Source organism: Anomaloglossus baeobatrachus, chromosome 2 (assembly GCF_048569485.1).
Source record: "Anomaloglossus baeobatrachus isolate aAnoBae1 chromosome 2, aAnoBae1.hap1, whole genome shotgun sequence".
Lineage (NCBI taxonomy): Eukaryota > Metazoa > Chordata > Amphibia > Anura > Aromobatidae > Anomaloglossus > Anomaloglossus baeobatrachus.
Window position 1 is genome coordinate 86,699,785 of NC_134354.1, and position 15,759 is coordinate 86,715,543.

General features: G+C 44.8%; 1 protein-coding gene across 2 annotated transcripts in view; it reads right to left on the reverse strand.

Moving 5' to 3' along the window:
- COL8A1 (collagen type VIII alpha 1 chain) overlaps nucleotides 1-15,759 on the reverse strand; it is a 143,919-nt gene that overhangs the window by 14,389 nt on the left and 113,771 nt on the right. For both annotated transcript variants that reach the window (XM_075335141.1, XM_075335140.1), the window contains one exon: nucleotides 9,829-10,117. In XM_075335141.1, the coding sequence (XP_075191256.1) occupies nucleotides 9,829-10,117 (289 nt within the window). The remainder of the gene's footprint in view (nucleotides 1-9,828; nucleotides 10,118-15,759) is intronic.

The following is a 15,759-nucleotide window of genomic DNA, read 5'->3' on the forward strand; positions in this document are numbered from 1 at the left end:
GTGTTAGTTCTCCAGTTGTATTTATTTCCTACTCCTTTTGTGTTACTCCCCAGTTCACATACTGTTCTTCCTTTGTGTTTGAGTGCATTGAGCACGAGTTTTTGTTTTCCCTTGTCTGTGCCTTTCTGTGGGGTTTTGGTTACTGGGTTTCCAGCCCACTCCCTGGGTGGGAAGGAGTAGTATGAGGGCTCGGACAGGAGACAGGGCCATGCTGAGGGCTCGAACCTGGCTACCATCAAGCCTACCTTCGAGATAAGGGACAGCACAGGGGCCCCAGTCTTAGGGTCAGCCTAGGGGCCCCTGTTTCATCTGTACATACCCCATGACAATCCTAGAAATGAGAAGCTGTGATAATATAACCAATATAATTTTTGGAGAGGACTAAGTCAGCAAATTCAATTCTATTATCAGAATATGAGAAAGAGAAACTGAGACCCTATTGATATAGTCTACAAACAATTGTCCAAATGATCCCTCTAAAAGAGGTCATCAATGAACCTCTTGTAAAATAATATGCGAACCATAGTTAGGAAGAACTGCCTAATGAAGTGGAATTCAAATCACCCCATAAAAAGATTGGCGTAACTTGGGGGGAATCACATCCCCATCGCGCAGCCCCAAATGAAAAAATATTATGTGTCAGTATAAAAATGTACATGGTCTAACAAAAAGGTTACCGATGCTGCAGCGATAGTCCCGCCCCCGTCGCACGTGCGATATGTAGTAAAAGCTGCCGTAGCGATTATTATCGCTACGGCAGCTTCACATGCACATACCTGCCGTGCGACGTCCCTCTGGCCGGCGACCCGCCTCCTTCCTTAGGGGGGCGGGTCGTGCGGCGTCACAGCGACGTCACACGGCAGGCGGCCAATTGAAGCGGAGGGGTGGAGATGAGCAGGATGTAAACATCCCGCCCACCTCCGTCCTTCTCTTTGCAGCCGGGAGGCAGGTAAGGTGATGTTCCTCGCTCCTGCGGCTTCACACACAGCGATGTGTGCTGCCGCAGGAGCGAGGAACAACATCGTACCTGTCGCACCATCGGCATTATGGAAATGTCGGAGGCTGCAGCGATGATACGATAACGACGCTTTTGCGCTCGTTCATTGTATCAAAAAGGTTTTACACGTTGCGATATCGACTGCGACGCCGGATGTGCGTCACTTTCGATTTGACCCCATCGACATCGCACGTGCAATGTTGCAATGTGCAAAGCCGCCCTAAGAGTAGTATGCCTTTGAACAATATGTGACAGCCCATATGATGATGTCATGTCTTTGGAAGCTTCTGATAGGTTTATTGGCAACATCTGAGTTAATTAGAGACACACATGTGGATGTTTTTAATGCACACCTGAAACACACAGCTTCTTTGCGTAGCATCATGGGAAAGTAAAAAAAAAAATCAGCCAAGATCTCAGGCAGAGAATTGAAGACTTGCACAAGTTTTGTTCCTCCTTGGGTGCAATTTCCAGATACCTGAAGGTGCCTTGTTCATCTGTACAAACAATTATTCACAAAAACCAGAGATGAACATACTTTGGTCAGACGTGCATATCAACCCAAGGACAAAAGCAAAAGACCTTGTGAAGATGCTGGTGGAAGCTGGTAAGAATGTGTCATTATCCACAGTGAAATGAGTACTATATCAACAAGGGCTGAAAGGGCATGCTGCCAGGAAGTAGCCATTACTCCAAAAGAAACATAAAAGAGCCAGATGAATGTTTGCAAATGCACTGAGGAACAAAAACCTTAAGGCTATGTGCGCACGTTGCGTACTAGCCCTGCAGAAATTTCTACAGCGATCTGAAGAGCACATGTGCGCTTCAAATCGCTGCAGAAAATGTCCGTAGAAAAAAAAAAAAAGCCGATTCCATGCGCTCTGCCTGCAGCTCCTGCCATAGACAGTGCAGGAGCTGCCGGCAAAGTGCACGGAAGAAGTGACATGTCACTTCTTGAACACAGCGCTTCGGGCAGCAGCCGAAGCGCTGCGCTCTAAGACACCACGTGCGCACGGCCCCTGCACAATCTCCATAGATTGTGCAGGGGACGCAGGACGCATGCAGTTACGCTGCGCTACAAAGCGCAGCGTAACTGCATGAATTACGCACACGTGCGCACATAGCCTAATTTTTGGAGATCTGTCCTGTGGTCTGACGAAACTAAAATTGAACTGCTTGGCCATAATGATCATCATTACATTTGAAGGAAAAAGATAGAAGCTTAGAAGCTTAAGAACACCATCTCAACAGTGAAATACGGGAGTGGCAGCGTCCTGTGTGGGGTTGTTTTGCTACAGGAGGGACTTGTGCACTTCACAAAATAGATAGCATCATGAGGAAAGACGATTATGTGGCAATTACGGAAGCAACATCTCAAAACATCAGCCAAGAACTTAAAGCTTGGGTGGAAATGGGTCTTCCAAATAGACAATGACCTGAAGCATACTGCCAAGCTGGTTACAAAGTGGCTTAAGGATAACAAAGTCAATGTTTTGGAGTAGCCATCATAAAGCCCTGATTTCAATCCTATTGAAAATTTATGGGCAAGGCTGAAAAGTCCAGTGCAAACAAGGTGACTTACAAACACGGCTCAGTTACAACAGTTCTGTCAGAAGGAATGGGCACAAATTCCTACCAACCAACGTTTGACTCAAGTCATACAGTCTAAGGCAGGGGTCTCAAACACGCGGCCCGCGGGCCGCATGCGGCCCCTGAGGCTGTTTGTTGCGGCCCGCAGACCCGGTGACAAATCGCGGCGCTATGCTGAGGGTCGGCGCCGGCAGGAACTTTACTGCATTTTAATCCATCTGCGGTGCCGCGCAAGGAGCTGTCAGTTCTATCCCAGTTGCTGCTGCTGTCTGCCAATCAGATGCAAGGAGGTGACGTCATACAGCGACGTCACTTCCTTGCATCTGATTGGCAGGCAGCAGCCATTGGTCCAGACACAGCTCCTCTGCGCTGCACCGCAAATGGATTCAAATGCAGTGAAGTTCCTGCCGGCGCCGACCCTCAGCACAGAGCCGCGATCATCACGGGCCGCGACAAGCAGGTAAGGTACGTGCTCAAGTTCAGGACCCGCTGCGTCCTGATCGGCGGGGCCGCAAGTCTACTCCTTAGGAGACCGCAGCTGCCCGTGCCTGCGATCAGGGGTTCGGGCCGCTGCGGTCTCCTCGCTGTGCTCTGCCTAGGGAGGACGCTTCAGACGCCGCAGCATAAATTCACATGCTGCGGCCTCTGGAAGCCACACCGCAGTTCCGTTTTCACTGCGGGCCGTACACGCACAGTGGGCATGGGATTTTTAGAAATCCCATGCCCACTGTGCTTTTACCATACATAGCAGGGTTTTGGACGCAGCTGAAGCATGCTGCATCCAAAACTCTGCAAGTACTGATCGTGGGCACACAGGGAAGGAGGAAAGGTGAGGAGATTTTTTTTTTTTGTTTGCGTATTACTAAAGGATAGGCAGAATACTACAGGGATGGCCACAATACTACAAGGGTGGGCAGAATACTACAGGGATAGCCACAATACTACAAGGGTGGGCAGAATACTACAGGCATGGCCACAATACTACAAGGGTGGGCAGAATACTACAGGGATGGCCACAATACTACAAGGGGGGGCAGAATACTACAGGGATGGCCACAATACTACAAGGGTGGGCAGAATACTACAGGGATAGCCACAATACTACAAGGGTGGGCAGAATACTACAGGGATGGCCACAATACTACAAGGGTGGGCAGAATACTACAGGGATGGCCACAATACTACAAGGGTGGGCAGAATACTACAGGGATGGCCACAATACTACAAGGGTAGGCAGAATACTACAGGGATGGCCACAATACTACAAGGGTGGGCAGAATACTACAGGGATGGCCACAATACTACAGGGATGGGCAGAATACTACAGGGATGGGCAGAAAACTACAGGGATGGGCAGAATACTACAGGGATGGGCAGAATACTACAGGGATGGCCACAATACTACAAGGATGGGCAGAATATTACAGGGATGGCCACAATACTACAAGGGTGGGCAGAATACTACAGGGATGGCCACAATACGACAGGGATGGGCAGAATACTACAGGGATGGCCACAATACTACAAGGGTGGGCAGAATACTACAGGGATGGCCACAATACTACAGGGATGGGCAGAATACTACAGGGATGGGCAGAATACTACAGGGATGAGCAGAATACTACAGGGATGGAAAGAATACTACAGGGATGGCCACAATACTACAGGGATGGCCACAATACTACAAGGATGGGCAGAATATTACAGGGATGGCCACAATACTACAAGGGTGGGCAGAATACTACAGGGATGGCCACAATACGACAGGGATGGGCAGAATACTACAGGGATTGCCACAATACTACAAGGGTGGGCAGAATACTACAGGGATGGCCACAATGCTACAGGGATGGCCACAATACTACAGGGATGGGCAGAATACTACAGGGATGGGCAGAATACTACAGGGATGGCCACAATACTACAGGGATGGCCACAATACTACAGGGATGGCCACAATACTACAGGGATGGGCAGAATACTACAGGGATGGCCACAATACTACAGGGATGGCCACAATACTACAGGGATGGGCAGAATACTACAGGGATGGCCACAATACTACAGGGATGGCCACAATACTACAGGGATGGCCACAATACTACAGGAATGGGCTGAATACTACATGGATGGCCACAATACTACGGGAATTGGCAGAATACTACAGAGCACAATACTACAAGGATTGGAACAATATTACTGGGCACAATACTACAGGGCACAAGGATGGGCACTATACTACTGGGCACAATACCACAAGGATGAGCACAATACTACAAGGATTGGAACAATATTACTGGGCACAATACTACAGGGCACAAGGATGGGCACTATACTACTGGGCACAATACCACAAGGATGAGCACAATACTACAAGGATTGGAACAATATTACTGGGCACAATACTACAGGGCACAAGGATGGGCACTATACTACTGGGCACAATACCACAAGGATGAGCACCTTACTACAGGGCACACGGATGGGCACATTACTACAAGATTTTGGCTAATATTACTATATGATGCTGCTAATTGTAAAACAATTACAAGAAGGTGATAAAATGTAAAAAAAAAAAAAAAATCCTAAAGCATGACTTTTTTTATTTACATTAAAAATGCTTTTCTGTATATAAACTTAACAAAAAAAGTGCACGTTTGTTATAATAAACAAGCGAAAAATGTTTACAAAAGTGATCCAAGATGTATAGAAAAAAAAACATGGATTCATTAAAAATGTTCACTTTGTCCTGCAAATAATGCGGCCCCCCTCATTTTTTTTTTCTATATGCGGCCCATACACCCAGCTGAGTTTGAGACCCCTGGTCTAAGGTAAATGGAATCAAATACTAATGAAATGTATGTAAACCTTTGACTTTGCAGAAAGTAATGAAAAGGCCTTAAAACAGTCTCGTCTGTCTCTCTCTCTGTCTCTCTCAGTAATCTGTCATTTGGCAAATATAAATAATTTTGTTTTTTAATTGACCTAAAACGGGAAAGGTTTATTCTGGTTTAATGTGAGATAGTGAGAAAAACATGCAGATGTGTCTTTTTAGTGTATGTACACTTCTAGTTTCAACTGTATATATAACTAATAGGGATGAGCGAGCATGCTCCCCGCTACTCGGTGCTTGCTTGAGTATCTCAGTGCTCGGTATGCTCTGCGAGCTCCAAGTACCGGCGAGATGCTCTGGCAGATGCTCGGCTTCCCCTTCCTGCATGTGGGTGCTGTTTAGAGAGTCAGCCCACATACAAGGATTGGCTGTCCCACACTGTAATGCCACAACCAACATGGCTATGACATTACAGTGATTGGCTGGCCGCACAGCGTCATCAGTTCTATACGACAGGTGATGGCGCTATGCTCGGCAGTGTGATCCACCGTCAGCCAGTGTAGGGGAAGGTGCTGCTGAGCCAGGGACAGATATAGTGTGTAGGTAGTGTAGGTACTAGGAGATGTAACATCACCGCTGCCACCATTGCCATAGTAACCTACCGAGCGAGTTACTATAGCATCGGTGATCTCTGATCACCTGATTACCGGGCCGCTACGCACTGGCTCCTGCAGGAGCCGCAGGAGTTAACTCCCTATTCAGCGGATTATACAGGAGCCACTAAATAGCAGCACCGGGGATCAGCTGATTGGAGATCACGGTTGCTGTAGTAAGCCGCTCAGTAGGTTACTATGGCAATGGTGGCAGCGGAGACGTCACCGCCTACCAACCCGCCGCAGCCTCTGCACAATTACACAGTACGGGGAGGAGCAGCGTTCTTTCTCCCTGTGCTGTGTGATATAGCATTGCTGCATGGGTTGAAGAAAACAGAAGACCAGGATCGTGGTGGGGTGAGAGGGAGTAATAAAGATGGAGTCCCTAAGTGTGTCTGTGTATTTATCTCTAATAAAGTATTTTTTCTCTGTGTGGTGTCTTTTTTTTAACCCTTTATTGGATATTCTTAATGGCCAGGTCAAACTTGGCCTGACATTAAGAATCTCAGGCTTAATACCAGCTGGTAAAACAAAGCTGGTATTAACCCCATATTACCCAGCGTGCCAATCAGCACCAGGGCCACTGAAAAAGTTGGATACAGCGCCAGAAGATGGCGCTTCTATGAAAGCGCCATCTTCTGGAGAGGCTGCAGACTGCAAGCCGCAGCGCTTGGGACAGAACTTGGGCCAACCCGCGCGATTCCAATCCCAAGCTGCCTAGTTGTACCTGGCTGGATACAAAAATTGGGTGAAGCCAACATAATTTTTTTAAAATTATTTAATGAAATTCATGAAATAATTAAAAAAAAGGGCATCTCTATATTTTTGGTTCCCAGCTGGGTACAAATAGCTGGGGATTGGGGGCAGCCTGTTCCTTCCTACTGTATTTGGCTAGCATACAAAAATATGGTGAAGCCCACGTCATTTGTTTTTAGTGATTTGGAAAAAAACTTAAAAAAAGGGCTTCTCTGGATTTTCCATTGCCAGTGAAGATAACACCAAGCAGTGGGGGTTAACAGCCAGTAGCTGCTTGGGTTACCCTTAAGGCCACATCACACTAAGCAACATCGCTAGCAACATCGCTGCTAAGGAACAACTTTTGTGACGTAGCAGCAATGTTGCTAGCAATGTTGCTGTGTGTGACATCCAGCAACAACCTGGCCCCTGCTGTGAGGTCGCTGGTTGTTGCTGAATGTCCTGGACCATTTTTTAGTTGTTGCTCTCCCGCTGTGAAGCACACATCTCTGTGTGTGACAGTGACAGAGCAACAACTAAATGTGCAGGCAGCAGGAGCCGGCTTCTGCAGACGCTGGTAACCACGGTAAACATCGGGTAACCAAGAAGCCCTTACCTGGGTTACCCGATATTTACCTTCGTTACCAGCGTCCGCCGCTCTCACACTGCCAGTGCCGGCTCCCTGCTCTCTGCACACGTAGCCACAGTACACATCTGGTAATTAACCCGATGTGTACTGTGGCTAGGAGTGCAGGGAACAGGGAGCCGGCACTGGCAGTGTGAGAGCGGCGGCCGCTGGTAATGAAGGTAAATATTGGGTAACCAAGGTAAGGGCTTCTTGGTTACCCGATGTTTACCGTGGTTACCAGCGTCCGCAGAAGCTGGCTCCTGCTGCCTGCACACGTAGCAGAGTACACATCGGGTAATTAACCCGATGTGTACTGTGGCTAGGTGTGCAGGGAGCCAGCGCTAAGCGGTGTGCGCTGGTAACCGAGGTAAATATCGGGTTGGTTACCCGATATTTACCTTAGTTACCAAGCACAGCATCGCTTCCACGTGGCGCTGCTGGCTGGGGGTTGGTCACTGGTTGCTGGTGAGATCTGCCTGTGTGAAAGCTCACCAGCAACCCGTGTAGCGGCGCTCCAGCAATCCCTGCCAGGTCAGGTTGCTGGTGGGATCGCTGGAGCGTCGCTTAGCGTGACATCTCACCAGCGATCTCATAGCAACTTACCAGTGATCCCTATCAGGTTGTATCGTTGTTGGGATCGCTGGTAAGTTGTTTAGTGTGACTGGGCCTTTAGCTAGCAATAGAAAATGCAGCGGTAGCCCACACATTTTTTTTTCTACCCCTTATGTGTTTGGGTTATTTTCTTTTATTTTATAATAATTTAAAGAAAAAAAAAAATTGACATGGGCTTCGCCATATTTTTGTATGCCAGCCAGGTATAGCAGGCAGATACATGCTGCCCCCAACCCCCAGCTGCTTATTTGTACTGGGAACCAAAAATCTAGGGAAGCCCTTTTTTTTTTTTTTTTAATTATTTCATGAATTTCATGAAATAATAAAAAAAAACGATGTGAGCTTCGCCCAATTTTTTTGTCCAGCCAGGTACAACTAGGCAGCTGGGGATTGGAATCCGCAGTGCAGGTTGGCCCACCCTTTCTGGGCCACCCAGCTGTGAATTGCAGTCCGCAGCCACCCCGAAAATGGCGCGTTCACAGAAGCGCCATCTTTTGGGACTGTATCCAACTCTTCCAGTGGCCCTGGTGCTGGGTGGCTCACTGGGTAATAATGGGGTTAGGGCCAGCTGTGTATTATCAGATGTACGATCTTTTATACAATCAGCTGATGCATCAGTAGAAAAAAAAACAACAACTATACTTCTCTTTGCAGACTCCCGTCCAATCGCTTGAGGACCTGGTAAGCAGCTGATGCGGTCACCTGATGGCATCAGCTGATCATTTAATCCGGCCGGGCGGTAAAAAGTCAGCCTCACCACTGGACTTATGCGATCAGCTGATGCCGTCAGGTCCTGGAGCGATCGAACGTGTCCCGGGAGTCTGCAGACAGGTGAATATGATATTATTATTTTTCTTTTTTCTACTGTTCACTTTTGGTTTCGCTTAGCAGCGACTGTACAGGCAGAGAGAAGCTGCCGCACATACGCTCCAAACGAAAGTTCATGTCACACAGGGGAGGAGGAACACAGGATTCTTCCTCCCCCTAATACAAAGACAACATTGCTCACAGCAGTGACCTGGGAGGCAGCAATGCTCACAGGGGTCTTCCTCATGCTGGTCCCATGTCATTTGAGCACTGTTGTTCTACATTTGTGACATTTTTGGGCTTTTTCCAGATGGCCGAGGGTGCCGCCAGAAAAATGCTTGGGTATCCCATAGGCTAACATTGGGCTCGGTGCTCAGGTCGCGCACCCGAGCATTCAAAATGCTCGAGTCGAGCATCGAGCACTCAAGCATTTTACTTCTCGCTCATCTCTAATAACTAACTAAAGTATGGAGTGTTTTAATTGACTACATATGCCACACACAATCCCTACATAAGGCAGGGTGATCATTGTAAGTATTGTACCTAAAGAAGGTGTGGAACAAACTCCAAAACGCTTTGTTTTAAAATTTGGTATAAAAGCTATCTTCTACACCCTGTTGATCCTTTCTGGCAGCGTTCAGACATCATCGATTACACAGCCTCATCTTTTGAATCCAATTCTCCTAAATGTGGCATTTTTCTTTTGTTCCTGCGCTTCTCTATTCCTGAAATATGGTTATTCTTTCCTTTATGTAAATCTAATATTTTGTAGGCAAATGGGCATGGTCATCAACTCTTTTCAGTGGTTATTTTCTTGAGAACCACACACAGTTACTAAAAAACAGTACATTTATATAATGGGAAAAATGGGGCAACATCTCAGGAATGAAGAGAACAGTGGCATTTACACCAAATATAAAATAATATATTTTATGGTTAGTGGCAGGTACCCTTTAATTTTGAGAGTGTCTACCTTTTCCATCTTTTCTTGGCATCATATCCTTGCCAAACATTGGCATTTGAGGTATGTCCTTTCCGTAATGTGGCATGTGTGCCTTCTCCTTGCCAATATGTCCCATCGGTGTGCCATCTTTTCCCATCGGCATATGATGCATTTGTTGCATAGGCTGGTATTGTGGGATCTGTGGAGGTAATGGTTTCATCCCATAGTAGGCACCTCCATTGCCATAACTCAGCAGACTAAGGAGTATGACTGATAACAACGGGAGTCTTGGTACGGGATTGAGTGGAAGCGCCATAACCTAAAATACAAGTAGATAGAAGATATGAGCCAGAGTCTGACAATAGATGTAACAATTATACATTTGCCAATATAGAGTCTTCAGTGACAACAATGCAAAAAAACAAGGATTTTTCTAAATGTAATCTGGTCCTTATCAGTGTAGGTTTTTTTTTTATATAATCACAGAAAGTAAATGTACACTTATTCACACCATTTTTTTTTATATATTATTATAGTTTTCCTTCCAATTTTTTTCTAACTCAGAGCATTCAATTCCTTTGGAAAAAATAGTAATAAAGTTCCTTCAACCGTCCTTAGATTGGGCTTAGAAAAAGACCCTTTATACACAGAGGTAAACTAAAAAATTATATAGTATACAGGGAATGTGCCATCAGAAAAATATATTTAAATTAGGTTTTCTGTTAAACATATTTTTTTTTAAATGGTGATAATGAGAAAAAAAAAATTAAGTGTAGAAAAACAGTAACCAATCCTACAAAATGTTGTTCACTAGGCGTAATATTTAAATGACTTGTTGATTTTCATGTGGTCAGTAACAGCAATAGATTGACTCAGAAACTATGGACCCGAATCATTTTCATTTGTGGCTTAAGATGCCCCTAATTCATAAGTGCATCTTATCAGTGGTGTGCACCTCGCCAGAAATGTTTCTACTGAAGTACATTTCTGATGTATGTTGCATCACTATAGTGGCTTACTGTGTTCTGACCTCAGTGCAAAGTGTGATTATGAGTATGGATGGGCGGACCCAGACTGTAGATGTCAGGAGACGTGTAGGTTCAAAAGTACCCGAGCACCAACCCTGGGCTTGGCGTTCGCAGGGAACACCGGGTACTGATCTAGGTAATTAAAAAAAAAATAAAGGAAAAATAAAGAAAAAAAGAAGAAAGCAGGTGCGTTATACTTACCGAGTCTCTCTTGCGGCTTTACACTGCTTCCAGGCTGCTCACACTACTTCCGGGGCCACTCAATAACCTCATGCATATGCACTGCTTCCCCGCCCACCGACAGTCCCAGCGCCTCTGATTGGTTGCAGTCAGACACGCCCCAACCCTCAATGACAGCGTGTCTGACTGCAACCAATCATAGACGCTATGTGCGTGCCTATAGTGGTGTAACAATAAATATGCTGCAGGCGATGCAGCAGGAGTCCCAGATGCTCGCTGCGGGTGCTGTGAGGCAGGAACATTAAGAAATTGTTGGCGGTGCGGGCTTTAAAGTAATGGCGCCCAGAGATTAAGCTCTCGGCTCAATGACAAGCCAATATTTAATCTGCGCACGAGTCACCTTCGGGCACCATTTTCCTTAAGTCTGCAGCTGGGAGATCAATGGACCAAAGGCAGCACATGCACAGATGACATCTTAAGCCGGTAGCTCAATGTGCGCATGCACTGACTCCGGGTGTCATTATTTGAAGCCCACATCACCGACATTTTCAGGATGGCCCCTGCCTCACCACTCGCAGTGAGCATTAGCACTGCCCGCAGCGAGCACTAGCACCACCCACAGTGAGAACTAGCACCGCTCGTAGCACAGCCCACAGCCATCAGCATTGCTTCTGCCTCCTGTGATCATTCTCCACCATTCCCCAGTAAGCTGAATTCGGCTTTTAAGACGCGCACCTCATAATCCTCCCAAATTTGGTAACCACAACCATCAAGCATGGGGGTGGATCAATCATGCTTTGGGGTTGTTTTGCAGCCAATGGCACGTGAAACATTTAATGAATAAAAGGAAGAATAGATTCAATTAAATTTCAACAAATTCTTGATACAAACATAAAACCAACTGTAAAAAAGCTGAAATTGAAAAGAGGATGGCTTCTACCAAAGGTTAATGATCCTAAGCACAAGTTAAAATCCACAATAGACAACCTCAAAAAGTACAAACTGAAGGTTTTACAATGGCTCTTTCAGTCCCCTGATCTGAACATCATTGAAAATATGTGGCTAGACATCAGAAGAACAGTGCATGCAAAATGACCGAGGAATCTCACAGAACTGGAAGACGTTTCCAAGGAAAATGGATGAAAATCCCTCAAACAAAAATTGAAAGACTTTTGGCTGCTACAAAAAGCTTTTATAAGCTGGGATACTTGGGGGATGCTACTAGGTACTAACCATGCAGAATGCCCAAACTTTTACATTGGCCATTTTCCTTTTAGTCCATTTTAAAATGTAGAAGATGTAAAGGTATATATATTTTTGCCTAAAATACAAAAGAAAGGTGACATCTTTAACTGTACGCTTTTTAGAGATAATTTCAACTTCAACTTGCTTAATTGTTCACAATAACAGTAATTTTGGCCAGGGGTGCCCAAATGTTTACATGCCACTGTATGTATTCACCTTTTTTGCAATTAAGCCCCTAAAAATTTCTGGTTTAAGCATTTACCTTCATAAGTCACATACTAAGTGAAAGGAAGTCCACATATGAACAATCTAATTGTCCCGGGGTCTGTCAGTATATACACACATTTTCCTAAAGGCAACACCATAAAACAAGAGGCTCCACTAACCAAACAACACCATAAAGATGAAGGAGATTGCCAAACTAGTCAGAGACAAAGTTGTTGAGAAGTACAAGACAGGGGTGGGTCTAATAAAATATTCCAATCCCTGATGATTCCCGGAGCACCATCAAATCCATTATGATGAAATTAAAAGAACATAGTAACACAACAACCCTGCCAAAAGTGGGCCACCCATCAAAATTCTCATTCCGGGCAAGGAGTGCATTAATCAGAGACGCAGCACAGAAACCAAAGGTAACCCTGAAAAAGCTGCAGAGTTCTCAAGCAGAGACTGAAGCATCTGTTCATACGGCTGCAATAAGTCTCACACTTCACAGAGCTGGCCTTTCTGGAAGACTGGCCAGAAAAAAACCTTTACTTACAGCCAAAAATTGGATCTCTCGTTTTGATTTTGTCAAAGACATGTGGGAGACTCCTCAACTATATGGAGAATGGTCATATGGTCAGATGAGACCAAAATTGAACTTTTTGACCATCAAGGTAAATGCTATGTCTGGCACCAAACCAACACAGCTCATCACCCCAAGAACACCATCCTCACAGTGAAACATGGTGGTAGCAGCATATGCTGTGAAGATGTTTTTCAACAGCAAGGACAGGAAAAATGGTCTGAGTCGACGGGAAAATGGAAGGTGGAAAATACAAGGATATTCTTGAGCAAAACCTATTTCAGTTTGTCAGTAATTTGAAACTGGGATGGAGGTTCACCTTCCAACAAGACAATGACCCAAAGCATACTGCTAAAGTAATGCTCGAGTAGTTTAAGGGGAAATGCGTAAATGTATAGGAGAGGCCTAGTCAAATCCCAGACCTTAATCCATTTGAGAATCTGTGGTCAGACTTGAAGATTGCTGTTCACCAGAGGAAGCCATCTAACTTGAAGGATCTAAAGCAGTTTTGCCTTGAGGAATGGGCAAATATCCCAGTGCTAAGATGTGGAAAGCTAAAAGAGACATATCCAAAGCGACTTGCATCTGTAATTGCCACAAAAGAAGGCTCTACTAAGAACTGACTTTAAGGGGGGGGTGAATAGTTATGCACACTGAAGTTTTCCGTTATTTTGTCCTATTTGTTATTTGCTTCACAATACAAAGAAAACCAAATGTTCACAGTTGTAGCCATGTTGTTTACATGAACTGATGCAAACCCTCAAAAATTAAACAAAAAGTGAAATTCCAAGTTATGAGGTAGCAAAAAACAAAACATGACAAGGGAATTAATTATTTCTGAAGCCCATAGATCTTAACAGCTAACAGTGTTGTATATACTGTAAGAAAAATGTGGATTTCTCTGGAAGGAGACATCGGATCGCAGATATCAATTTATCATTTAATTCAACTTTCTATCACCAGCATGACCATATAAACGCCTTAGGATGGATGATGCTACTGACTGATTCCCTTTAACAAAGATGGCACTGCAACCATGTCACAGAGACGTGGAGGCCGACCATGGAAATTAACACCTAAACTGGAGTGTCTTTAGATGAAAAGCGTTCAAGAATACTAACATGTAATTTTACTGCAGTTAGTTAAAGAAAGCCAAACCGGGGTGAGTGGCTTGCATAAGAGGCATGCATGAGGTAGTCAACGAAGGAAACCTCTCCAAAAGCCCATGTACAAAAAAGTTGCCAAAATTTGCCAGGGTCCATGCTGAAAATTTTGAAGACTACTAGAACTCCAGAGTAATAAGACCAAAATAAATGTTCTTGGAATTGACGACTTAAAAACTGTATGACGTTGCAAAGGTGATGTCTACAAAGAAAATTGCAAAGTGCCAGAGACATGGTGACCTTATGTATGGGCTGTATGAGCTGCTGGTGCCAGGGGCTTACATTTCATTGATGGTATCATGAATTCACAGATGTACTGCTGTATAATGGAAGAGAAGGTACTACCATTAATTTGTGGCCTTGGTAAGCAACACTTTCCCAACAAAAAAATGATTTAAAACACATCTAAGGCCACTGTTGCATATTTGAAGAACATGGAGAAAGCCACTCAAAGTGCCATACATCAGTAACTCAGTCACGTTACCCCTGAAGTCACTCCCGGTCAGCATCAGACCTGGAATTTTTCATGCGTGGTGAAGTCACTGACTTACTCACGTCACCACGGGTGAGAAATTCCAGGTCTGGCGCTGACTAGATGTGACCTATGGAGCCTCCTTCTCTGAAAGGCGCTAAAGGGTGCGCATGTAAAACCCTGCCTATATGCCTGCTCTAACCTAAGCTGTCTCTCCTACATCAACTCTCCATGAACTGCAGTGTGCTGAGCATTGCACCCTCGAGTCTCATATAAGACCCGATGCGCCCAGCCAATTGCAATAATTCCAGTAGCCAACAAGGCTATGCCCTTATTGTGATTGCCATGTTTAGTGGCTGAAAAACAGCTGCGAAATATGCGGGGCTTGGACTCGAGCATGGCGCTTGAGCACCTACGATACTCGGACAAAAATTATATATGCCTGAGTATCCCGATGCTCGACCAAGTATTAAGCAGTGCCCCACACTCGTTCATCAAAAGTTTTCTTTTAAAAAAAACTTGTGAAACTCTGTCTCGTCAAAATTTTAGAGACTGTTCTTGTATTCAGTGAGATATTAATTAAAATCTTACTTTTTTAACCCTCTGGTGGAAACAATATCTTTAATAACGAGTTTGGGAATAATGTACCTGTCAGGCGCAGGCTAGAAAAATACCTATAATATCTAATTTTTGCAATTTCAGAGATCTAAAAGTGATCAGAGACCTTCATAGGGATGCAATAGAAGAGACTACACATTATCAGGTGCAAAACAAATGCATTTACTCAACATAAAAGTAATAACTCTGAAATACACACATTTCAAAACTCCCACCAAATAGCCCCCAGTTATAACACATAACGGTTAGCCCCCAGTAATAAAACACATAACGGTTATTAAAAAGAGAAAAAAATGGCAAAAAAACCCATAATTTCAAGGCACCTAAAATAATATTACACACATAATTATTCAGAATTAGATCCTGAAGCTCCCCAGAAAAAACACATTTGCAGAGCAAAAAGCAAGAATTGCACATCATTTTTGCATGTGTCAGGCATATTTCCTCATGACATTTGAGACATTC